The sequence below is a fragment of the Anomalospiza imberbis genome, chromosome 3, assembly GCF_031753505.1.
Source record: "Anomalospiza imberbis isolate Cuckoo-Finch-1a 21T00152 chromosome 3, ASM3175350v1, whole genome shotgun sequence".
In the NCBI taxonomy this organism is placed as follows: Eukaryota; Metazoa; Chordata; class Aves; order Passeriformes; family Viduidae; genus Anomalospiza; species Anomalospiza imberbis.
Genome location: NC_089683.1, coordinates 41,944,166 through 41,971,400, shown reverse-complemented (window position 1 = coordinate 41,971,400; position 27,235 = coordinate 41,944,166). Strand labels below are relative to the sequence as shown.

Sequence of the window (27,235 nt, the reverse complement as noted above, 5' to 3'; positions counted from 1 at the left end):
TGAATTTTGTTTTGGAAATACCTGTCTCTATTTTTACACTAAGGCAGAGGTACATTATCCCGTTATCATAACAAAACAAGATATTTCCTGTAGAGATAAAGTAACTAAGAGAAAAAAGGAGATTCAATCAGAAATGTGTTAATATCTTATTACTACACCATCCATTATGAAAAATTGTGCATTTTATTATTCTTGGGACAATGCAAGAACTTTGCCCAAATAAAATTATTAATGTTATTTAGTAAATTAGGTTAAATGGTATTTCCCAGACAAAATCACTTTAAATGCTGTATAAATAACTAGAAGAACACTAGGCTAAGATATGAAACAGCAGAACTGTTTCAAGAAAACTACATTGTAAGCAGTAGTTAAAATATTATGTAGTAGTACATATATTTACTTATCCCTATGTATGATGCACTTAATTGCCCACTTAAAAGCCCAGGCACAAGGCTTTTTTCATCTGCTTTATAGTTGTGACTGTTTCCAGCTCTATGCATTAAAAGGTTAGCATGTAAACATACTATGGCATCCAGGGCTTCTATCAGTAAATATAATCCAGCTGCATTGCAAACTGGTGTGAAGCAAACACTGTTTCTTTGTTTCATTCCTAAAAATTAATTCAGTATTCATCACTCTTACTGAAAATGTGAGATAAGTTTTCTTCCTTGTTGTCATAAGCACCTGAGAATAGTCAGGTAGTAAAAATACAGTAAGAGGCCAGAAGGTAGCAATTTGGACCTTGAAGATTCTCAAGCCTTCCTTCAAGGCTGAAAAACATTAATTTCTAATCAAAGTAGAACTGAAATCAGAAAAGTACAAGTTGTGTAATACAGGTTTATATGATGAATAAGAAGAGGTCAGAGATGTGCTGTGAGTTGGGCAGCACATCTTCCTGTATGTATTGCTTATTACTTCAGTCCAGTAATATGTTCTTCATTAGAGGTAAAAGGTTATTGCTTTATTACTGAAATTGAGTTATTTTCATACTTATTTCAGAATGGAAGTTAATAGATTTTGTTGTTTCATCAAGTAGGATTTTTTTTATTCAGTGTGATGTTAATGTGCCTCTGAATGCTTGATGTAGCAACAATCTTTTACACAGTTTTCCCCAGTCTCTTCTAAGTGGACCCCTGTTGTCTCTCAGGCTAAGTTTTCTTTAGCTGCCTTTGTCACTGGTAGGAAGATAATGATTTTTTTTTCTCCACATGAGTTCATCTAGATTGCTTCTGTTGCCTCACCTTAATCCCACCACAAATGTTTGCCAATATGCTTTGTTGGTTGAACCTGTAGATGCTCATGGGATCAAGAACAAGGGGAGCTTAACTAATTTGTCAATTCAGTGAACTGGCAGGAAGCTCCTCTGTCTCTGCCACCAGCCTTTTTTGCAAAAGTACAGGAGAGTAAAGGAAAGCAAAATCTGTTTAAACTTTCACAGAATCTAGAAGGCATTTTTTCTCTCACAGATACAGTGTCTTAAACTGAGAAAGACTCATTAACAAAAGAATGTGGGAAAATCTGTCCCAACTTCTCCCCTGAAGACTGCTCCAGAGTCTTGTTGCCTGGGTGTTTAAAAAACCCCTTGCTTTCTGCTTTTTGACTCTATTCAGGGCTGGCTTTATGATCACTTTTCCTGTGCTGTTATACAATTGTCCCTTTTTTATTTAAAAAAAAATGCAGTTTTAAAAATGAGCACCAAAGAACTGTTCTTATAACTTTCTTTCCAGATGATGTTGTGACTTTTAAACACTTCCTTTCCTTTCATTTAGCTGAAATTAATTAACTAATTAACTAATTAATTAATTAACATTAACTGAATTAATGTTAGTAACTTTGTAGAGTCAAAATTTTGCTTTCAAAAGGGAAATTTGTACTATATTAAGGGACCAATATAGTGAAGTCAGCTGGTCCATGGAACTCAAAATGGAAAACATGCCTGGACACCTGCAAAGGAAAATACACTAAAATTATTTCCTGATGTGTGGACATGAGCCAATAAATAGAATCATAGGTCCCTACATTGGAAGGGACCTCAAGGACCATTTGATCCAATCGTTCATGGCAAAGACGTGGTCTAGACAAGATGGTTCAGCAGCCTGCCGACCTGAATCTTGAAAGTGCCCAATTTTGGGGAATCTCCCACATCTCTGGAAAGAGTATTCCAATGACTGATTTTTCTCACTGAGAAAAATCTGCCTCTTGTGTCCAATAAAAATCTTTCCATCATTAACTTGCACCTATTGCCGTGTCCTTTTCAAAGGAATCCTTCTAAAGAGGATTCTTGCATTTTCTGTGCAAGGCACCCTTGATGTGCTAGAACACAGTCATGAGGTCTCCCCTAAGCTTTCATTGCTCAAGGCTGTACAAACCAGTTCTCTCAGCCTTTCCTCACATGGCAGGCTTCCCAGTCCTTGGATCATATTTGTGGATTTTCTCCTGACCCTTTCTAGCCTGCCCACATCTTTTTAATATAGAAGGGACCAAATCTGAACACTGTATTCTAGGTGTGGCCTGGCAAGCCCCAAGTAGAGTAGGAAATTGACTTCATTTTCTGTGCTGGTAATGCCCTTGTGATGCCACCCATCATCCTGTTGGCTTCTTTGCCACAGCAGCAACGTTCACTTATTGAGCTTGTTGTTCACCAGGACCCCCAGCTCCACTTGTACAGATCTGCTCCCCTGTCTATCTATGGATAGATCCCAGCTTGTGCTGCGCTCCTGGACTATACTTGTCCTAGTTGAACTTGATAAGATTCATGGATTTCACTGTGTTTTCTTGGTACTTGAAAAGTAAGTTATATTTCATGAACTATATATTCTTCAGCTTGCAGCAATTATACTTTGTTTTTAAAAATTCTTCCTATCTAAACCAAAATCAGTAATGGCAAAATCAGATTTGGCAATAGCAGTAGCAGCCTTCCACAGCAGCTTGCAAGTCATAGGGCACATCAGTCACAGTAAACTGGGACTGGTCAATGTTGTTAGTTCTGAGCAGAATGGCACCTAAAGAGCTTGACAGACAATGGATAGTAGTTTAATGGTATAGTTGACTTTTTTCCCAGAAAGCTTTTTATCTTTTAATATTGAGTAGTATGTTACTCTGAAAACTGGTGGGTTGATAAAGGTGATAAGACCCCTTAAATTTTCCTGCATAATGTTCACTGTTATGTTTACTGGATGTTTTGCAGGGAAAACTCTACTTGGGTGTTTCACAGTGCTTGAAAGGAAAATTGTATGTTGTACAGCTGGGTAAATAGCACCTTCCCCTAGCATGATTGTCTTTCAAAAAGCCCCACAGTTCTTAGATTACCATCACTTACTTTATCTGATGCTGTCCCCTCTTATTTGAATAATACACATACACACCTTGAATCTGAAAAGGTTTTAATTAAAAAAATGTTGACGCTTCATTTCACATGGTAGTCTGATCATGACAAAATGTTTGTCTAGGATGACTTTGATCAGTACTTGCCTCTTAATCTGAAGAATATATGGATTCCCATATCTTTTCACTTTATTATTTATAGTATTTTATTCAGAGGTGTACTTGGTTTGGTTTGCTTATAAAATGGAGAACAAATACAAAGGAAAAGCTATGAAAACTATCTGTAATTAATACTTAAATATTAGACTTCGTTAATTAACATCACAGTGCTATGCATTTTATTGGCTTGGCTTTGAGCAGTAGGATGAGCAAATAAAATCTGAGAGGTGTAGAGTGCTGTCCAGTGTAGGCATACTGGACTGAGGCCAGCAAAGAGCCACTGGGATGATGAAGGGGCTGAAGCATCTGACATACGAGAAGAGACTGAGAATGCTGGGGCTGCTCAGCCTGGAGAAGGGAAGTCTTGAGAATCTGATCAGACCTGGTGGTGAGGATGTAGTGAAATTGGAGCCAGACTTAGTCTGGTGATGTCCAGTGGCAGAAATAGACACAGTGGACATAAATTGTATTACAGGATATTCCATATAAACATAAAATTTTTCTCACTGTGAGGATGGTCAGACACAGGAGCAGTTTACTCAAGAGTTTATGGAATCTCCAGCCCAGGAGACTAGATAATTTCCAGAGTTTTCTTCTAACCTTAGCCATTCTATGATTCTGTCATTTCAAATGATAAAACAGAGATAACTAGACAAAATTTGTACGTTATATTTATACCTAATTCTATATTAATTTAAATTTTCATTTTCCCTGATTAAGTTCTTACCAAAAAATCAATCTCTTACCCTAATATGTTTGGGTGTATTCAAATTAAAAGCTTGTTGTTTTTTAACAAGTTTGTTATTAGTAGAATCTCATAATAAGCAAATGGAGTGTGCCTCTTTAAGTACTTATGTTTTAACCTTATGTGTAAATTAATTAGTGAATTATGGTATACAGGAAATAAATAGTCCTTGTGTTGCAAGTAATCTCAATTAGGTCTTAGAGTGACCTCAATTTCAGATGTGTTAATTTGGTCTCTTAAATTAAGTAGCTATCTAAATAACAGACATTTGTTGTCCAGAAAAATCATCCATTTAGTTTGTTGCATTAAACAGGAATCTGTAATGGTCATTATTCTTATAAGAGAATATTACATAAAGTCTTAATTCACATGACTAAATTTCTAATACCATTTAAAAGCCTGACATTATTTATTGGAATATTTAAATTTTTTTCTATGTGTAAGCTAAGACAAATGAAAGATTCTGAGATGACACAGAAATACAGTTCAATTAGAGTGTATTTTAGAGCTCATAAGGCAAACCAGCTACAAAATAATTTTGTAATTCCTACAGACTGCACACACTTATTCACTCCTTCAGGTAAATGGATGGAAGAGCTTATACAAAATTGCACAACATCACAAGCATTTGGTTTTAGAATAAATCTTGGAAAGTGTGTGTAGGTTTTGTTTCCTGCTAGTGACTTAGGGGGCTTGTCAGTAGCAAGCACTGCAGACACTCTTGTCTCTTTACATCTTGCTTATTGCTTTCTAGTGTAACATTTGCACATAAAAACTGTATGTTCTAACTGTATCCAAAAATCTGATGACCTGAGAAAAATTTAGCTTACATTTCTAAACCTGAATTCAGTTCAGTAATTCTCAGGTTTGTATTGAGAAAGATTCCCTGAGAAGTCTGAATATGTAATTTATGTTAAGAGCTCTGAACTCTTCACAGTTCACCTTATAGGATGGACTGTGAAAAGTACTTCAGCATTTCATTTTTTTGCAGACAAGTTTTCACTTCAGGTGGTAGTTTTGAGATCATTCATCTGACACGCTGTGCAGACCCGAGCAAAAGTGCTTTCAAGAAACAGGCTTCACTGTCTGTGCACAATGCAATTGGCTCTGACTCAATATTTGCCTAATACTATCGCTTTGCTCAGAGGGCAAGTGGAGCTTGTTTGCATGTTCTCTATAGCCATTTCCCTAGTTACAAACTGATCTTCACTGTCCGAAAAGTGCAGTGTGCAGGTGTGAAAGTGGATGTTTACATTGCTCTTCTTAAGCAAAATAGGACCTGAAGTGTCAGCTTCTTGCTGCTTAGTAGAATGAATGCCAAGTTTTGCACTTTGCAAAGGCTTGGAGCCTCCAAATGCTCTGATATCGGAAACTCAGTTTTACCTGTCACTAGCTCGGCACATCAGTGTAATTGTGTATGCTTCATTGCTCCCAGAGGGTCATCTGTTCCCTGTCAAAGCCAAAGCTTGGCTGTTCTGCTGCTCTTCTCTTCTGGCATATGACTCCAGCCACAGCTACTCAAACTCATCTGAAGCAGAACCAAAAGTGCTCTGAGACCCCGGCACAAGGCTGCTATTTTCCCTGCACAGTTTTCATTATGCCACTATTAGGGGAAGAAAGTCAACTTTGATGTCAAAATGCAATTTGGAAGAACTTGAGGACAATATAAGTAGAGTTAATACATATTTTTTAGAAAATTTAGTGGGAAGCACTGTCTGAAATATAATAAATTGTATTATATACTGAAGCGTAAATAAACAGTACAGTTTATTCGGGAATGAGAAAGTTAAATTGGCCAGAAACTGAAGTCAGTGGTGAAATGGCTGATGTGATTGTCCAAAGTGTAAGAAATAGGAAAAATTAATCTATTTTAAATTAATAATTATTTGCGTGTAAGCACAAAGACAAAACCTCTGGGATAAAATACGAGCATTATTAAAATCACTTGGAGATTTTTTTTTCCTTGATTTCAGGTGGGGTTTTTTACTACTTGTACTAGTCTGCTTATGTTTTAACTTATTTTACAGAGGTGATTTTTGAACCTAGCTGATATTATACGCCCACAGCCAACAAAATAGCACTGTTACAAAATAGGATTGCACTAACATGTGTTTCTACATTGCTTAGGAAAACTTGGCCACTTAGAAGATGTTATGGTGCTGTGGCATTTTTATGAGACTTTCCCACAGAGGGACTGGGTATCTGGTTACACACTGGTTAAACTAGTTAAAATGGTAAAGAATAGTTTATCTACTGAATTTTACACTGTTAATGAAATTGTCTTGAAAAACTGGAAAAACTGATATAAGCATATGTCATAATAACTACATAAACCATTTAACAAACACTGCATACGTGTGTGAACAGAAAATAGTCATATAGCAAGTTTTTGTTCAAAAAGCAAAATAGATTTTGGGGGTTTGTAAAAAAACTTTGCCTTTGGTTTGGAGCATAAACTATTTTTTAATGAGCTATCATATTTATTATGGAAATATTAAAGGTGTTGTGAAGTAGCTTTCCAATATTCATTAATACAGGGAAAATCTTGGATATTTGGTGTTAAAACTGAGTGTCTCATGTGTGTATTTCTGTCATGTTGCAGAAGTGCTCTAGGCCTCTGAGCTTAGCATGTTAATGCTGTGCTGGAGCTAGGCATGAGCTCTGCAGAAATGCAACAAAAGCATTCCATGCTTCAGAATCTTACATTGTACTATTACTTCTATTAAATACATTATGAATGCTACATATGGTATAGGTAGGTATATATTACTGTCTTGTATTACTCAGCAGTGTTCATTGAAGACCTCATTTTGTGAAGATTAGATTTGTGGAATGGCAGAAAATTGTGGTACTTGATTTTGTCAAGTAGAGGTAATGATTAAACCTTTCTGTACTCATGTTAAGTTAATTAGAGGACAAAACAAAACTTTGGAAATGAGCTGAGTGGAATCTGAAAATGGAATTCTAGAATGAGAAGTCTACTGACTCTCCTTGCTCTTAACAATCAAATTAAATGTTAAATAGCTTGACATGCTACTTAAATAGTCATTCTTTAAAAAAAAATAGATGTTGAAATCATGAAAATATTCATCCAGCTATGTAGATATTTACATTAAAAGCCCCCATAAATGAGAAACACAATTCTATTGTGACAGAACATATTTTAGACATACACATTTGTATGTTTATATTGCATTGTAAAGACTTTAAAGGTATTCATTGTAAGCACTGCCAGATACTTTCAGTATCTACTACCTTTTTTAGTTGATTTTAAGTGGAGAATGTGTTAATATAGAATGCTTACTGATAGAGAAAGCAGTTTCAGGAGATGACTTCATCATTACTGTATATAGAAAGTGCTGAAGTAATTGGAAAAGGGTTCACAGGAGGTCCATCATGTGTGAAATAAAACATGGAAAACTGAGGAAATGTGAAATAAAGCATGGAAACTGGCAAAATGAAATATGAAAAAAATTGCCAGTCTGGTTTGATGCAAAGAAATAGCAGTAATGCAAACATATTTAATGTGGGAGGAGTGCATCAGTGGACTGTGGCTTGCAGGAAAAGGCACTCAGAAGGAGGGAAGGAGGGAGCAATAGACTGGCAGCATAAAACAAACGTTTCATGAATATTGTCTGTTCGTCTTGGCAAGGAACAATCTAACCAAGAGTTTCAGTTAACTTTCAGATTCCAGGCAACTTGGTTTCTAGTTCTGGCACAACTTTTGCAGTAGCCAAAAATATGTGCATGAGAATGATCTCTCAGAACTCTTAGAGCAATTGTCTACTCCTTGTGAGATGTCCTTCAGGAGGCTTTAAGATACCTAATTGCTCCATTTAGACATGGCTATTCAGTTTTCTCTAAGGGCTTTAAGCAGCCACTGAGAATCAGAAGTTGATTAGTATTTTTTCAATAATTATTCAGTTTTATACAGGCCATAACTAGACTAATAGTGCTCTTTAGTAATGGAAATTTTCACAGATTGTATTGATATCTGCTACATACTTTCTATTTCTACACTGTTTTTTCATTATTATTGAACCACTGTTCACTGGGTACCTTGTTTTTGCAGTATTGAACAAAGTCTGAAGTGATAGTTAAAATGTTATCTGAAAGTCATATAAGGCACTTCAAAAGTTATAGATGGCTTATTTTTGGAAAGAAATGGAAGTACTTATCTGATGTCCAGAAATGCTCCATTTGCTCCTGGAGAAGAACTCTTCAGCCAGCCCGCCCTGATTGTGGTTGTTACTAATCTACGCACGACTGTAAAGTTAGCTATAAGTTTAGGAAACATATCTAGGATCCTTGTCTGAATGTTTATAAGTGGTTATGAATCTCTAGCTTAGGTATCAGAGATAAGAGGCTTATGAGAAAACATGAAAGAGCAATATGTAGTAGTTTTTTTAAGTGTCTGAAACATAATGAAGAAGAGGAAGTACTCATAGCCAAGGCATATTTATTTTTATTAGTAATTTTTAATACTTTCTATTCTGTCATTATTTGTCTATATTCTTCCTGAACTCATCTAGAATGTCATCTCCCAACCTTTTTGAAAGCAATGTGGCTTCTCTTTTGTCTTAGAACAATTTATGTTTTTGCAAAGGAACATTCCTGAGATGAGACTAAATCTCTGTTGCAATTGTATTCCTTTCATGTAACTATTTACTAATTTGTGAGGTTTCTCTCTTAGAAAATCTTCACACACAAGTTTACTATAGAAATTGATACACAGTAGAAAATTCAAGCTGTTGTTATAATTATTTCTTGGTTAAAATCAGTAAGGAAGTGGAATAGCTCTTGTTGTGAGGCTCCTTTGAGAGAATGTTTCCAAAAGTTACAGTTTAACATTCATTTTGACTTAAAACCAGCTAATTTAAATGTTCATTGCTATGTGCATGCAGCACCACATGAAAACTTTGCTTATGATAATATATTGATTTACCTTAATCTTCATTTTCCTTAATGTACCATGAAATTATGACATTAGCTTTTAGTTTTTTGTGTGTGTACCCTCGCATGACATATGATACTTTGATGTCAAAGCAACTTGTCTCATAAAACATGTTTGGTTTTACATGTCAAAGTGGCACTTCCTTTTGTTCAGTATAATGACTTTCTAGCCCCAACAAATTAACATATCACAAAGCTTATTCCCCATTGCCTCATTCATAAAAGCAGTACCCATTTAGGGAAAGTACAGGCATATGTGGATCACCCCTGTGGTGTTTTATCTTTATCTTATCATCAAAGCTTCCAACTTGGCATGAGACTAGCTTTTCAAGCTCATATTTTCTTTGTAATTTCATTAAAATTACCAAGAGTTTTATATTCAGACAATAGAGAGCTTAGGTTTCATTATTCTTTACCATAGAGCTTATCTGCTCCCCTTTCATGTGGAGAAAATAATCCTTATTTTGGATACATTTTCCCCTTTTTCAGTTGTGGACTTCTTTTTTTAAATCCAGAAGTATACAGCTTTGTTGTTGTCCAAGGACTGTTGAAACCCCACAGATGATAGGAAACTTTTTCTTTTTATGAAAACAGAACCATGCTGTCTCCCTTCATAAAAAACCCAATTGAATGGCATTTGAGTGCTGTTTTTTAGGGATGGAACTTAAGAAGTGATGAAAGAGCCACAGAGAAAGACAAGAAATGGTAGGCTTAATCCTGGTGCTGAGAGCTGTTCACTGTCCTTCCTGTCAATAACGTTTCCTCTTTCCTGTCAACTCTTTACTTCAGTTTTGTACTGAGAGAAAGCATGTTGTATCTTTGAGCCAGTATGAGGCTTGATCTATTAATGATACCTTTTGAATCAGTTTCAATGTATTATTAAACTTAAGGAGATCTTTTCTTAGAGAAAGCCAGTCTGCAGCAGATGGAACTTTTCCCTTTTTTATTTTTTTTGATGCTGATTTCTTCTCACATCCACATGGAGACATAAGGAAATACGAGTTCTCTAAGAAATGCAGTCAGACACCCGAAACATTAGGGCTCTCTTATGAACTAGGCACAAAATCACTTTCCTCCAAATCATTTATAGAAGGTGGGGAAGGGAAAATCCCACACAGAAATCCCTAGCCCACAGCTCCTTGATGTGTGGAAGTGGCAGAGCCAGGTTTGCTGCAGGGCTGGTTTCTGTTACGCCGCGCCTGCCGCAGCACGAGCGCTGCAGCTCTGCTGGCTGAGGGAGAGTTTGTGCTGGTGCTGTGCTGGTGCTCACTGGTGCGTGCCAGTGCCACTGTGCTCCTGCTGCAGCCTCCCAGGGAATAAGGGCAGGAGGCACAAAGAGCAGTCCTTCAAATCTGTCTCCACTGCTGGCCCTCAGCTCTTCTGTCTCTCTGTCAAAACTGGAAGTTACTGGGGAGGTTTAACACTTGTTAGTTCACACACTGCCCTGGTTTCCTTGGAAAGCTAGGCTTTAAAATAATCTTCCTTATTGAAGGAAGAAATCTTTTTTTTTTCTTTTTTTTTTCTTTTTTTTTCTTTTTTTTTTTTTTTTTTGTTTTAGAATAAAACAAAATCCTTTTTGAAATCTGGAATCCTCTTTTTTTTTTTTTTTTCTGCACACTCCTAAAACAGTATAAAATGCTGTTTCAGGCCAAAGCTTGCCTTGTTTTCTTCTTCTCACTTACTCATGTGTACGTTTGCCCAGGGTGCTGGAGTTCACAACCTGGGGTTGGGGGTCATTGTCCATTTTCCTGGGTAATCCTCCTGGGTCCAGCAGAGGATATTAAAATTCTGGCTTGACTATCCTAACTGAGATAAAACTAGATGCCAGTATTAGGGTCCCATGCTACTCTTTGTCATTCACCTCTGTTAAGCAACATAAACCAACGCCTTGGCTTGCTGGTATTTTGTTTTACTCTGTCAGTACACACTGGCATAGTGGATCCACCCTCAGCCAAGTCCTTCTTCTGAAATGGGCAGGTTTGGGAATTGCTGTCCTTTGAGATAACCTGCAGGTTTTTGCCTTTTGCAGAATAGAATTCTGTGCTAAACACTGCCACTTTAGAAATTTCTTAAATCCTCATCCCAAAAAAAAAATCGAATTCATTCTAATACAGAAATCATTTCCATAAATGTATGTTTTCTGCTGGGTAATGTCAGAATTCCTTGCCCTTGTATCTACAGGTAAGAAAAGTTGCAAGTGCAGTGGTTATTTAGTTTCAGGACTTTTTCTTGGTCAAAAATCATTAACAGCTTATCCCAGAATACTTCTGAAGATAAACACTAGTTTAAGGATTCATATAATAGTGAGGGTTTTTTACATATCAATTTGCCTTCAGGGTTTTCTTTTCATAAGGCAAGTCAGTGCTCTGCTGTTTGTAGCTGCTGTTTGACATTATTTCCAATTGCTGAAGTCTTCAGCCTGAATAATCTGGTGGAAGTTGCCTTGTAGCTATGTATTTGAAATTTTCAAAATAAATGTATCTGTCTAAGTTTCTAATTAGTCTCTGTTAAAATATGGTGATGATGGTGGTGATAATCTCTCCAGTCTACTTATTTTCACGTAAAAATATTGAGAAAGTTTGCTAAGATTTGTGATTTTGTGCTTGTCTCTTGTTCAGATATGGAAGGCAGTTTTAGCATTTGCACAAGGAGCTGGTAGATTTTCATCAAATTCAAATTATGCTGTGATTGATTCTGCTATTTTTTTATTATAAGACAAATAGTAAAGAATTATATGTAATCAAAACTGATGGTCAAATAAATAGGTTTAGGCCTATTAAGCAATATTTACATACACTTTCAGTCTGATAGTCTGGTTTTTTAAGTCTTGTTATAACAAAAACACTTTTTTCTTCCTGTAACTGATCAATTTCAGTGTTTTAACTATAGATTTCAATTTGATTAAAATAAGCCTTGAATCTGTAGGCTGAGATTTCTAAGACATTTGTTTTGATGTTTTAATACTATTTTTGAAGTTTTCCTTGCTGTGATTCATATATTTTTTACTAGTGTAAATGGTAGTTGGAGTAAAATTGTATAGTCATTTGTGGATACAGAAATACATGAAAATAGAGCAAAATCCCAATATGCTGAGGAGAGATGGTATTTAAAAGAGTAATTGGCCATGTCTTTGTTGTACTTGTACTCCCAGACTAAAAATGTGTTCCATACTGAAGACCAGATTTCCATCAGTTTTTGTTGGACTGCAAATGCAGTAATGGGAAAAGTAAACAAAAGTTTAATGTTGAGTAAGAATTTGTTACAACTTCATTATCCTTTGTGCAGATGTCTTTCCCAATGAAAACTTTTTCATCAGCTTTCTTACTCAGCCTTCTTTTATCATAGAAGTAAAATTCAAGCTGTGTTGGGGGAATTCCTGGAATTTTGCTGCTTTTTTTTTTATCTGCCTATTTCTAAATTTTTATTTAGTTAATTATTTTCTTGTAATTGACAATGGATAATAAAATCCAAAAATTTAAAGCTAACTAATTTACAGACAGACCTTCAAGACCTCTCTTCATCCTCTTGAAGCTGGTGTTTGATCCCAGTGGAGACTGCCTGAGAGCCAGGAGCTCCTGGTTCCTTAGAATATTTCCTTGTTCTGCCTTATCTGATTCCTGTGCTCAGTGAGATTGCCATGTGAGAGTCCTCCAGCCTCTGTGTTGAGGAATAGCCATTAGAAAAGCATTGTGCATACACGTTGGTTAGCAACAACTTAAGGGGGCTTGAAGTGTCAGGTTACTGTTCTGTTTGTTGTGAGACCACTGCAGTTAAGCTGAGCTTGCTTAGACTCTGCTGAGTCTGCTAGGTGGTTTGTAGGGTTGGAAGATTATTTCTGTATAGATGGACTAAATGTAATAGGTGTTTTATTCGAAAAAGCCAGGCTTTAAAAAAAGAGAAGCAGATCTGTGAGCTGAATTACTTTCTTACACACCTAATACTTGTTATTAATAAGAATGGTAAGAAATCATCCTATATCTGGCTTGTCTCATTTTAATCAACCTGTAAGAAACATAAAAAGACAAAACACCTGAGATTTGGTTTTTAACCAAATGTTGTTCTATAGTCTGTAGTTGTTAGAGGGGATGATAGTCTCTTCAGAACAGCAGTAATTAGCAATCAGTGTGTGTATTATATCCATAAAGTTTGTGTTGAATTTTTTATATTTAAAAAAACCCTCTATCTTCAATGTCCTTGTTTTTGTTACTGAATCTTTTTAAGCAGTATACTAGGTACTATATCCAGACAGCTTTTCCAATAAGCCTGTAGCCTAAGAAAAATGTTCTATTTGCCCTATAATTTTTTTTTAATGAAGCAATCATTTCAGTTGCTTCAGAGCTACTAGGACAGGAAAAACTTGAGATCTTGCTATGGTGATTATTCTTCCACAGTTGTTTGAAAACTGTGCCTTGTAAAGCACTATCATCTGCAAACAAGCCACAAAATGCAGGAGTAGCAGTTAATTTTGTAGGTGGGACTCTCGAACCAAAACCTGCTGTTAGGTTATAAAAGTACAGAGGACAACCGCTGATTGGCTGAATTTGGATTTCTGTTTCATTTATTGCTGTAGAACAGTACTAAGATTCAAGCAAGGTACAAGGTCTGTTCATAGTCTATTTTTGTGTGAACGTGTAAAACAAAATGTTTTCTGAGATTTATAGGGCTCTTTCCCACCTCAAGGAAGATGTAGAAAGAAAGAAAATGATGTAGAAGTCAAGAAAATGCCCTTGTGATGGCAGATAGTTTATGATGTCAAAGTATTACTCACAGTTCAGTGCTTCATATTTGAGGACCTCCAAAGCTCCTTGTAAATGATACTTTATAGAATTGAAAAGAGAATAGTACCTATTTAACATTCAGAGTAAAATCTTGTTCCAGTCTTGTACATAAAGATGTATTTTTTATGGCTGAGCCTTACTTGAAAAAATGTGCTATGTCATGTGTCTCATTGGGGTTCAACTCCTTTCTTGTAACTCCAGCAGATAGACCGCTGTCTGTATGCAAGACTCTTGTCTGCCTCCTTGCCTTTTCCATAGAGCTAGCATATATTCAGGAGAAATCATTTGCATGGGGACCTTGCCTCACCTTTCTAATGCAATATGACAAGTCTTGTCCTTTTGTTCCTACATTGATTACTCAATACGTTTTCTTCCAGATATTAAGCACATAAAATGAAATGTAAAAATCACTCAAAAAATATCAGTGACCATATATCTCACTCATCTATGTCTTCATGGTTACAGAATAGTAGCTGAAGTCATGTGAAACCTTTGTTAGTGAAGGCAGTCAGGGTTGCCTTTTGGGCACACTCTATTACTGACTTCAAGGAGTGTAATAATTTGGCTGGGATTCAAGAAACTGTTGATTGACACACAGCCTCTCCATATGTTGACCACTGTCTAGTTTATCTCATTATAACTTAATCAAAGTCAGCTATGAATATTTACCAGATTCCTTTGCCTGCTCTCAGAGGCTTGGGTGTTGATTTTTCAGACCAGAATATATAATAACATATCAAATCTGAAATGCTCATGCCTGTCCTGGTGGATTTGGTTTACATGACTAAGCCTTGCTAGGGGGGAGTGCTTTAAGGGTGGTTCTGTGAGAAGATGCTAGAAGCTTCTACCATGTCTGGCAGAGCCAAAGATGGATGTGCTGTGGATCAAGCTGTGCCACATAAAAATGGTGGTAATGTCTCTGTGATAACATATCTGAGAAGATGAAAATTTATCATGCAGTTGGCTCCTGGCATGGACCTGCAGACCTGTGGAGAGGGAAGCCCATGCTGGAGCAGGTTTCTTGGTAGAACTTTTGACCCTGTGGGGAAGCCAAGCCAGAGTAGCCTGTCCTTGAAAGACTGCACTTTGTGGAAGAGTGACCCACATGGCAGCAGTTTGAGGGGATCTGTTGCCTGTGGGGTGGACTCAGACTGAAGAAGTTCTTGGAGAACTGTCTCCCCTTGGAGGGACCCCACGATGCAGCAAGGGAAGGACTCCTCTCCCTGAGCAGTGAGAGAAACTGCTAGTGATGAAGTGACCATAACCCCCATTCCTTGTCTCCCTGCACCACTGGGTGGGGAGAAGGTATTTTTATGGACTTATTTTACTTCTCATTATCCTGCTCTGGTTTTGATAGTAATAAGCCTCCTGCATGGACGTGTTTTCATAAGCATCAAAAAAATGATAAGGTAAAGAATTTCACTTCAAAACAGCAGCATTCTGTCATATTTATTAATACCTTAATTATAAAGCAATGGATTACTCCTACAGTATGAACAAATATGAATATTAATAATATTTTGGTCTTGCAAGTTCTCAAGTTTAGTTATTTCTGGTCTTTGCAAACTTTTTCTAGCATTGTTATTTTTGCTACCATCAGTGGTAGGTGGTGACAGATCTTGCTGTGTAACTTATTCTCTGTCTCTCAGTACTTCTGCTTGGTTTAGCTCTCAATTATTGTTTTATGCTCATGAGCTCTGGCAGGCTTCTGGTGAGCATGGAAGACGTCTTGTCAATAACAACAGGTCATTGCTTCTGATTTTCTGTATTCTTTTGCTTTTTCCCCTCATTCTTGAGCAATGAGCTTAGTCTGTCTTAGCTGTTTAAAATGTCCTGAAAACCTCCTTTATATTCAGGAACAGCAAGGTTAATTAGGTGACCAAGCCAGCTCTCAAGCTGCTGATAGCAATTGAATATCTGTCCACCCATCAAGAAGGTAAAATGGAGTGACTTTCACCACACAGGTGTTGCAGAGTCTGGCATATAGTATTGTATGGCATATAGTATTTTGCTGTCTCTGACTGGTAGGATGTCTGGAGAGCAATTTCACCTTGCTGCTCTTCCATTGAGCCCTTGTCTCATGGGGCTGGAGTTTTTGCTTCATGATTTCTGACCATGAAGTAGAATGTATTGTGTAACATTGCTGCTTCTTTGTGAGGTTCTGCTGTTCTTACTGGGTGAAGAGTATGATATGGATGGTTTTTGTTTCAGAATAGATTGGGAAAACAGGAGGGGGGAAATATTGTCTCATTCAAAAAAAAAAGGATATTATCTATTTCCCCAGCAAAGACCATCTTTTCTGATGGATGTTTTTCTAGATTGTTCATAACAACTTCCAGTGAGAGAGATGTTTTGGAGTCCTGTGCAGAGATAGAGATCTATATTGGATGTTTTAGAGCTAGTGTATTGTCTTCTGATGGTGATGGTGGTGGTGTGAGTTTGAGTTTGGGCATTTTGGGGAAGTAACATGCTAAGTCGGAATGTACTTACATTGTGTTTGCTGCCTTGATGAGAAATTAGTGTTTGAGCCCAGATCTGGTTGAATTGAAAGAATTTAATTTCCCTGTGTTGCTAGTATTTCACAGTCAAGAAATCATTGTCTAAGTCGAGAGAAGGTTGTGTTCTGTTCTTTATATAATTAAGCTATTTCAAATACATTTATTTTCTTGTTGCTTCAGTGATTATTTTTCCCTCCCTCTCTTAAGTATTTGACCCTGGAAAATACCTACTCAAATTTACCAGTACTAAATTGCCACTTTCTTTTGAAATGTAAAAACAAGGCCATCATATAGCTTTAGATAATATTACTTAAAATGTGTCTGTAAAGTGACAGTAAATAGCTATGCAAAATAGAAGTAGTGATCAGTGCTAGTGAAGGCTGGATAAAGGGAAATCCATCAATGCTTGAGATCCCTGACAGCAGAATTGATGTCTAACCAGCAGTTCCCTGTTCTGTATTTTTGTAGTTTGTTAATTTTGAAAATCTTTTATTTGTCCACATTTATTGAATTCTCTTACTTTACTTTTTCTGGAGACGACTTCTCCAGCTTGCTGTCACTGGTTACTCTAATGAAAGAAATACAAGACTTTATACCTTTCAGCTGTTAGTTCATGGTCTCTGCAAACTGCACCATTGCTGTACTAATTTGCACAAACCTTATATTTTCCTAGAAACTCCTGAGGGCGTGGAGTAACACTTTTTCCTTTTTTTCCCCTCCCTTATTTTTAAATGACAGCTTGTATTATGAAGTAAAAATTGACCTGGAAAAAAAAGGGATCGTTGATTTGATACCACTGGCACTGTTCAGAATTTTGCAAATATGTGAAGAGGCAACATAAAGTTATTTCAAGGTGTTCCCCAAGGACAGTAGTCATAGAGAGCCACAGAAAAATTCTTTGTTAAGGAGTTGGCAAATTAAATACAGGACAGTAAGAGACCTCTCTTTCCTTTTATTGTTAGAACAGAACTGATTGAATACTACAGTGCCAAAGTCTTACTCTTTCATAGAACATCACGTCAAAGTACATTATATGTTTTATTCTTACCAGATTCCTGAAGTGATATGGATAATATTAGCAGCAAATTCAAAAAGCACTAAGGAGAAACTGCCCTGTTTTCTTTTTTGGAAATAGAAAAAAAAGGTGAAAAAATTGTTTTGAGCGGTACTAAAAATCAAAAATGTGTTTTGAGTAAGTTAGTGCTTACTGTAATGCTTTGATTTTTGACAAAATAATTATAGATAAGATAGAGATTAAAGTACTTTTAATGTTTTGGGCTGGTTTTTTTTTCCCATTAAAACACAGTATTATGTGGAAAATGGAACTTTAAATAGGTAACTATGTTTGTCTAACCTGCTACAAGAGAATAATTTGAGTAAGAATATCATTGGGTCAAAATATCACTTACTGGTACAGAATTGTCTTTTGGTATATATCACTTGCATTATATGTTTGAATTGCTCAGAGGATTATATGTACAGGTACTGAAGTCAGTAGTAGCATCATCTTGAATATTTCTTCATATTCCTGCTGTACTCCCCATCTGTGATATTTTCTTTTCTTAATAGGACGAGCTTGTGAAAACGCAGTAGGTTACACCTCCTGTTGACTATAAAGGGAATAACTTCCTACATGCCTGACTTTCATGAGAAAGCATTGGTTCTCTTGATTCATCTGCATAGATTATGGAGAAGTAAATTTACAACATATGTAAATAACCATAAAGACATGTAAAGTTTAGTCTTGAGAAGAGTTAAATTTTATGTAAGAATCCCCAAGAGAAAGTGAGTTTTACTTAATAGACTAAATTCACAGATTTTTAAATATTTCCAGCTGAAAACTTTCTGTAATTCTCCCTTTTTGTAATAGTGAACCTGGTATTAGAAATTATACCCTTTGGATTGAATTACTGGGAAGTGAAATTCATTAATTTCTTAGATATTGTCAACAGATATGATGTTGCCAAGGATAGAAATATTGCAGTCCTATTTAAAAATTTATGTACATTTGGATATGACTTATGACTTTATTTTCTTTGTAGTTATTTGAACTGCTAGGCCCTGAAGGTTTTGAACTCATAGAGAAACTCCTACAGAACAGAGCTCTGATTCTGGAAAGATCTTTGACTTGTCCAAATGATAACAGGTTCCAGGCTCTCCAAGGTAAGTGACTACAAAATTTTTGCTCCAAATCAGATAAAAAGTAGGTTTCTAACTGTTCTGTTTTATTTCCAACAACAGTACTGTCCATGTGCAATTAAAAAACAAGCAAAAAATCCCAGGAGACAATGGAGGAATGTATTTCTGGGCTTAAACAAAGAAGGTCTGATACAGAAGAAACAAATATAGATTGCTTATATTTATTTCATTTTCAACTGCCTGTGGGCATGTGCAAATTTTGAATGTATTAACAGTTGCACTTTTCCTGTTTTAATGGATTACTCTGGAAATAATCCGATCTTCTATTATTCCTCATTTGCTTTCCTGCTTCCTCTCTACTTTGTACTATCATCTAACGTAGGCCTTGGGGAAGAAAAGCACAGTCACAACCACTTCTGAACGTAATAAAGTCAAGCTTAAGCATGAATAAGTGAGATGGGGGAAAAAAAGGAATTCAGGTTTTGTACTGTCATTTTTGCTTTTAAAAGTTAATATGTCTGCCCCAAGTAATTATTTTAAAATAGGTTTTACAGGTCGTTGTTTTAAAACAAGTCTTACTTTCTTCTCTGACAATAATAAATCTGATAGCATATGGGTTGTGACTTGGGATAAATCTTACATGGACATAGCACCATGCAGCCCATTCCGTGTTCACAGCATATGGAGTTAGAAAAACGTGTATAGAGCCAGTAATGGTGGACTTATTTATCTCCACAATAATTTTGAAATGCAAGTGACCCCTTTCTAATGTTTGTCTTCAATGAAATTTTACCTAAGAAATGTTTAGAAGTTCATCTCTTGCTGTGCTAATGGTTAGTTAAACTCATCAGAACAGCTGTTAGTTTTAGCTGTTCATGATTTCAAAGATGAATAGCCTTGCTATATGGCAAGGCTTTCTGTCCTGATAGCTTTCCCTTCTTAGGTCATCAAATAAAAAATTAAAATACATTCACTAGAAATTGAATTAATACATTTTTCTCCTATGTACAAGAGTTTAGTTACCAGGAGTATTTTCTTCTCACTTAGCAGAATTATTATTTTGGAAGCTTTTATGAAATTACTCTTCATTATGCCATCAGTAAAATCTATCACAGTAATTTCTGCTAGAATGTGGAGGAAGAATATTTTCAATGTTATGTTTTTCAGACAATAGAAAAGCGTTAACTGATTTAATGCTTTTTTTCCTTGATGAGAGAAAACCATGGTAAAAAAGACAGAGATATTCAGGGTATTTTCTCTGAGACTGAAGATGCTCTTGGCCCTGAGTTCAGTGTTTTAATTTTAATAAATTTTTATTCTTTTTAAGTTGATCAAAATGGTATTCCTAATGGGGAAGTCTTATCTTTCCAAAATTTCACTTGGGGAAGGGACTAATTTATTTCTGCAGAAATTTAGTAAATTTTGAGTAATTTGTGCCTTTAAAAAATTAGCACAAGTCAAGAAACTGTACATGTACTGCCTTTTTGTACCATGCTGTGTTATTTGACTATTTCTTATGTAATTTACTTCCGTGACAGTAAAGGTGATTGTTGTGTTTATCAGACAAATCAAGTAACATTTCTTTGCCCTCGTGTGTTCAGTCTGAATTAAATTTGGTCAGGAAATTGCATCCATTGTTGTCCCTTTTTAATACAAGAGAGAGAGAGTTAAAGCTGCAGACATGATGGTATTAATGTGGACATTCTGACAGTTTATTAGAACTTTTTCAATGCTCTTCAACAAGTTATTGTTGCCTTATCCAGTATGCATGCTGTGAGATGTAGGAGTTTCACTGTTGCTGTAGGTGAAAACTAAGCAGTACAAATTGTTCAAAATGTCAGTCAAGTGGGTTTATTTGATGAAAAAAGGTTTTCAAGTTTTTCACTTCAGAGTTTGGCTGCAGAAGTACATATGAAAGATAACTGAGCTAAGTATTTAATATTCAATCAAACCTATATAAACTAATAATCTGTTTGCAGAATTTTGAAAAATTACATTTAAAACCACAAATATTGTTAAAATGAAAACAAAATAAATCTCTCCCAGCCTGTTGTATATAAAAGACTTGGTTGTGTCTTCAGTTTTAGCCAGTACTGATCTCAGAAGGGTGAATGTAACTGATCTTTTTTGGGTTCCCTGCTCCCCTGAATTTATTGTTTACTCTAATTGTTCTGTGGTTCTGATTCTTCTTGATAATTCTTCTGCTTATCATCATAAAAGGAAGGAGTCCATGTGATTGTATAGAGTAGGATAGATTTCCTCACTTGTTCAGGGAAATTGCATTGTGAGTATGCTTTCAATACAATCATGTTTTCTAGTATATATACACTAATTGTTATGTGAAGAGGCTGTTTAAAAAAATCACCCTGTTTAATCTGTTGTCACACCGTCCTGCTTATCAGTGCATGTATGTAATAGCACTGGTAAGAGGCAAAGTGGCATTTCCACTGTAGATGAAGTTGTTATAAATACAGAAAACAAAAAAAATGCCCTTCCTTTTGCTGCTTGTCCATCCCCTTGCTTTGAGATCAAGTGTATTTTAAATGTCATGCCTTTGGGACATGACCTGGTGGTACTTTCAGATGTCTTGAAGCCAGCTGCTGCACAGTCTACATAAAGCTCAACTATTTTAAAGCACACAATATACTCAAACATGTACACATAAACCCCCCAAAACAAGCATGAAACCAAACATCAAAACCCCAAACCTTTAGAATGAAACTGGGGAAAAAAGACAGAATCCAGTACTTATGGAGATGCATGCTTGTTATCATATTGCAGAACAGTGCAAGAAGTTTATAGGAGAAAATGCTAAACCAAATTATGGTTGTCAAGTCACAATTCAGTCTGAACAAGAAAAGATGTTAATGAAGCAATATCGTCGGGAAGAAAAACGAAATGCCAGAAAAGAAAAACAAGCTGTGGAAGATGGAGAAGGTTCTGGAGAAGGACAAATGTGCTTTGATCCCAAAGAGCTGCGGATGCAAAGGTAATAAATCCCAAAATTTGAGAAATGTTTCTGTTGTAATTGCTATTTCAACATATCATAACAGTTTATTTTCTTTTAGTTTGCTTTGGTGATTAGGTGATTCTGACTTCAAGTCACGTTTTATTACAAGCGTAGAATTTTTTTTAATATAAAAATCTAATTTTCAGGAAAGAAAGCAGTGATTTGCTTAATGAGAATCTTCTTGATCTCATCTCTGTGGGCTGGAATTGCAGATTAGTGGGGTATGCTATCTTTCTTAGTTCCTGTATGCACACTACTTGCTTAGGATTTATGAAGTCTGTACTAAATCTATCAGAACTATCTTTCTTTTTCTCTCTCAAGATTAATGGGTACTATTTTCCAAGTTGACAGCTAGAAGGTTGTGGGAGGAGTAGAGGAGGGAGAGAATAAGGAGCAAATAAGCTGTTGTATTTTGTATTGAGAAAAATATAGTGAGACTGGTATCTAACTGTGAAATCATGTTGCTGTGTTGCATAAAAAGAGTCAAAACTGCTTTTAGGAAAGCCTTGCACTTGTTGGATTGCACTTCTGAATTTTATCTAGACCTTGTGTTTTAAGGTTTTAGTCTAACTAGTGCCAGAGAATAAATTCACTGTAAAATTTTTTTTCTTTCATTTCCTCAAGTCTTGCTCTGACTTTAATATACCATGCTCAGTTTATGTGATGGCAGCCTGAAATGGGCAGAATTACTACAGGTATTTTTCTGCTCACAGAGAACTAGCACTGCTGAATGCTCGAAGTATGCCAGTCCTAGGTAGACAGAGAGAGATGAGCATTGAAAAAATTCATTATCCACATGTCTATGATTCCCGAGCTGAAGCTATGAAAACATCAGCATTCATTGGGGGTGCAAAGGTATGTTGGTGCATGACCCTTCTTGAACAGTACATCTTTCCCCATGAGTAACGTGCAGCAGGGTTCCCTTTGTTACCTCAGTCTCCTCCTTCTTGGAATCCAATGTATGAAGCAGTGCTTCTTTGCAGAGGGTTTTAAATGCTTTGATGTATTCTGTTTTTATTTCGACTCTGGAAGAAATAATATCATTTTCAACTGATATATTTGCTTTTATTTCCACGGTCTTAAATTCTTAAGACACTATTTTTCTTTCTTTTGGATACCTTTGAATTGACTTTAACAAAATAAATGCTTTATGAAATTCTAGACCTAATGGATTCTGAAATTTAATAAAACAGAGTTATCTTTTTTGGGGGTTTGGGTATACTTTGTAAGTAGTAAAACTGATTATTTTTCATTTGGGGTGTTCAGTTCTATCTATAATAAGGATGAGTGAGATTTGCTTTTGGTTTGGATTCATTTTTTGGAGGAAAGTGATAAAGCATTGTTCAAAGTGAGTTATACATGATGACACTTCCTGTTTTCATACTTTTAATTAATTTTCCTGTCATACATTTTTAGGTGTTCTTACCAGAGTCAGTTCAGCGAGAAAATAATAAAATGTTTGAAGAAGTGAAGATCCCCCACAGTGAACCAATGCCTATTGGTATTGAAGAGAAAATTGTTTATATTAAAGACTTAGATGAGGTGAGTATACAATTTCAAAGATATTAAATTAGTTTTTACTTTGTATTACCAAAATTTAACTGGAAATATTGCCAGTTTTTCCAGTGATATGTGACAGGTAAATGCAGACAATCAATTTCTTCACTACTAATTTGAAGTATATTTATTGGGGAACGTAGTTCAGTGATGTAATCCCTTTCATGTTGACGCAGATTCAAGGAATTTCTGATCTGAACTACTTGTTCATGAGTTGCAGTTCTCAATTCCTTTGGCATTACATTTTAAGTTATTGGTGATTTTGAGCTGTGATCTGAATCACTGAAATGAAAGTATTACAGTGATTCTGTTCTCTTCTGAAGATCACAGGAGAAAGTGAGCCTGAGCTTCTGTACCTTGACCTGTACAGTTTGGCTTCTGACTGCACAGCAGTATTCGGCACCAGTCTTAATCTCTGATGCAGTTCAGGGGTGTTGAATATGGTGTTACAGACTGTGTGGGGTGCGAAGTCATCTCAAAATGTGCTTTGATGATAGAAAGTAAAGAGCAGAGAGGAAAAAGGTGGGTAAAACAAATGTTAACATTTCAACTTTTACTGATTTAAAATGGTGAAAAAGCTGAGGTAAGGGGAACTAAATTTCTTATTAGTTATTTACAGTCTAGAACTTGCAGAACTCCATCACAGTTTCCTTTTTACTCCTTCTTGTGTATGTCAAATCTATTGAAAAGTGGAAGATTTGATTTGAACAGAGACATAAAAAGCAAGCTCTGTATACAGATAAGGTTTTATGTCTCTTAGTTCTGCAGCATATAACATGGATACATTTTTTCCACCTCTTTCTCTCTGGGAAAACAGGAAATGAGAATCTACGCAGGGCACTTTATTGGGATTCTGAGTAAATATTGTCTTAGCTAAAGATTTAACTCTTTTAAAACAGAAGACAGTTTTAGAATCTGAATCTATTCTTTTCTGCTTAGGTGACAGTACCTAATGTTGTGTTTATGAGTTGACTGACAGCCCTTAACCAGATTGAAAAATACAGCCACTGCACCTATTGTAATTTTATATGACAATATTCAGCGCAACAGCTTTTTGCAATAAAACATCTTTTTCCTAAGCTAAATACTACCTACTAATCTGTAAACCTTTTGCAAGAAGTACCAGTATTTCAAAAGGCAGTAAGTGGTTTCAGAAAAAATATGGTCCAGACAGAAAAATACCTATCTAAAATGAATAGTTTGCAGATTTTTGCACATATAATATTTAAAATACATGTTAAAAATTCATCAGTTATACAAATTCAATAAGTAATTCTCTTTTGTAGACTGTGTATCATCAAGAGGTCTGCTTTTCAGTTTTACAGTGAAATTTTGAAATAGAAACAATCTTCTTCAGAACTTTACTCTTTGATATGATTCTTATTACATGAGATCAAATACAAGTGTCAACAACAAAAACAATTTTGATTGTTTGACACGCATGTATGTAATTCCTTCCCCCAAGTTTAGTATCAATTTGTGACAACAGATGCCAATTTTATGAAGTTTGTCCAGCTATGGGACTTCTCAGCTTCTTGATTTCACTAATGAGACTCATAGATTTGAAATTTGTTAAATATAAATTTTTTATCAGGGAGCTAAAAGAGGCTGGACTTGCCAATGCATAAGTAAAGACATACTTTCTCAAGATGCATCTTTGTTAGGGCAAAATTCTTTTTTTTTATTTTTTTATTTCTCTGCATGGCTGTTTTAAATCTCTAAGCTCAGAAACACCTTGGTTGGTGTTTCAAATTTTTGCCAATTAACTGTAGTCAATTTAGAGAACATGAAGATTTTCTGTCAATATGTTTTATTTTGGATTAACTAGTGTAAGCAAAAGCACAAAAATAATGATTTTCAGGTGTTTCCCTAGCAAGTATTGGTGCTCATAAAATAGCTCTGTGGTATCTCTGTGTGGATATGTTTGCAGGATTATCTAAAATTTTAGTAGGTGGGCAAGGAGTAGAGATGACAGTAAACATAACTAGATATTTCATGACTAGGAACTTCTGAAGGCATCATAAGGAAGTTGACAGTTCTGCTGCTGTTGACTACTATGAGGTGCCATTAGTGGTAGGGTTTTGATGGAAGACATTTAGTTTAGATGTAAAGGTACTCAGCCTGTTTAACAAGTCAATATACGTGCAACCCAGAATTCAGAGGGGCAAAAAGGCACAGAACAACCAAGCCATTTATTGTTGCTGGGGTTTTGAGTATTATATATTGAGTTATATAAGCACTTGCTATTCTCTGGGGAAGTCCTGAGGGTATTAAAAATATTCTTCTTCCTTTTCTTTTTAGTCTGTATGTTTTCATTTGCACAAAATAATTTTAAGAACTCTCTATATGTTTCTCATGAGCTATGTGATTTTGATCACATTATCAGCAGTAGAGTATTTGACTGTGTAACATCTATTGCAGAATACACCATTGCATTTCAGCTTCGAAACTCCTAAGGTCAGAACTGAGTTCATAAGGACTTCATTTATATTTTGAACTGTTGATCAGAAGTTAAAGCTCTGCATCATATAAATTGGAAGTAATCTTGCATTTTAAAGTATTAGTTAAGATTTAGATTTTCTTATTTCCAGTAAACACAGGTTGAGAAGAGATGAGAGAAATGTATTCCTCTAGACAGTAATCCTAACAAACCACATATTAACCACATTTTAAACATGTGTATGCTTCCTTTTTTGATAGTTTCTTATGTGGAAATATAAGGCAAAATGGCAAAACCTTTATGAACCAACACCAAAGTCAGCAGCAATGCTTTAAACCAGGACAGATATTAGCACCGGTTTCTTTTTTATAGGATTGGCAGTGAAGAAATAACATGTTTAAGCTCGTTTTAGTACTATATTATCCAAAATCTTATGGCTGGTGTTTTCAAAGTAAGTATTTAGTTTATTTAGGGCCTCCTTGCAAAGGGTCAGAGTTTTGCGACAAAGCTACCATTCCTACCTAATCCCATTATGCACTGCAATATGAGATCAGGAGTGACCAACCCTGCACAATTTGGCAGCCATAAGAACATTCCAGCTCAAACAGCTGGCTTCAGCACTCTCTCCTGCTTTCTGTGGTGTTCTTTCTTCAGCTTTGCCTCCTACCTTTCTCCATTGTGATCTGAACTGCTGTGTCACCTCCTCCAACAATCTCACTCCACCTGTGTCATCTCATATTGTTTATTTCCTACCTGTGTTCAGTTGGGAGCAGGAGCTGGTGGCACGGGGGGAGCTGTGCTGCTGCTCGGGAATGTCGCTGGTGTTCAGAGGTAAAAGGGTGCGCTGTGTCCCATGGGAGGAGTAGCAAAGGGCTCTTACAGAAAGGCAACAAATCCCACCCCCAGCCCCCTTTGTAGATACCTGTTTTTTATGACATTTATTATTTCTCAGAGAACTGTGGTTTTACCACAGTTCAAGCAAAGGTGGTTCATAAGTAGCTGATTGGTCACACCAGTTTAATCTGAAATATTATGGTTCTACTATTTGTACAAGTGATGTGCCAGCTATGTTGTTTCAATAATGGGAATTTTAAAAATTGGGAAAGCACAAGCTTAGCTTTATTACCTTTGCTCAGTTGACATGCAGCTAGACCATTAGTGAAATATATCTTTTGTATTTTTTATAAAGGTGGTTTTGTGCCAGGCTTTCTGCCAAATAAATGTACCTTTAAAATCATAAGCTCAGGTCAGGGAAAGTTACTCTTCAAGACTGTGTAAATAGATTTTATCTAAAAAATTGCTGATGGTAAAAAATTACTTCAGCTTTTTACCTGAATGGGCGTTCAGGTAGGATTTATTTCTTTTTTTCATGTTATTTCCATTTCCTTTTACTAGCACTGCTTAATGATCTAAATAAGAAAGGTATTTTTTTTTTCTCTCTGCATTATGTGAAAGAATTATTACAAAATCAATATGCTCTTTTTTCCTGTAATGTTTTCTTGTTTTTAGAATTGTACAAGGTAAGTCTACTGAATTAAAGTATACCTGTTTTTGGATAGATTACATTTTTCACATCCAGAATATTGGACCATTAATTCCAAAGTTGATCTCAGTGCATATTTCAGTTGCTTA

At 35.8% G+C, this 27,235-nt stretch overlaps 1 protein-coding gene across 2 annotated transcripts in view; it reads left to right on the top strand.

Annotated features, from left to right (window-relative positions):
• ASCC3 (activating signal cointegrator 1 complex subunit 3) overlaps nt 1-27,235 on the top strand; it is a 249,556-nt gene that overhangs the window by 23,291 nt on the left and 199,030 nt on the right. For both annotated transcript variants that reach the window (XM_068184147.1, XM_068184148.1), the window contains exons 5-8: nt 18,500-18,620; nt 21,378-21,585; nt 22,320-22,461; nt 23,023-23,148. In XM_068184147.1, coding sequence (XP_068040248.1) covers nt 18,500-18,620; nt 21,378-21,585; nt 22,320-22,461; nt 23,023-23,148 — 597 coding nt within the window. The remainder of the gene's footprint in view (nt 1-18,499; nt 18,621-21,377; nt 21,586-22,319; nt 22,462-23,022; nt 23,149-27,235) is intronic.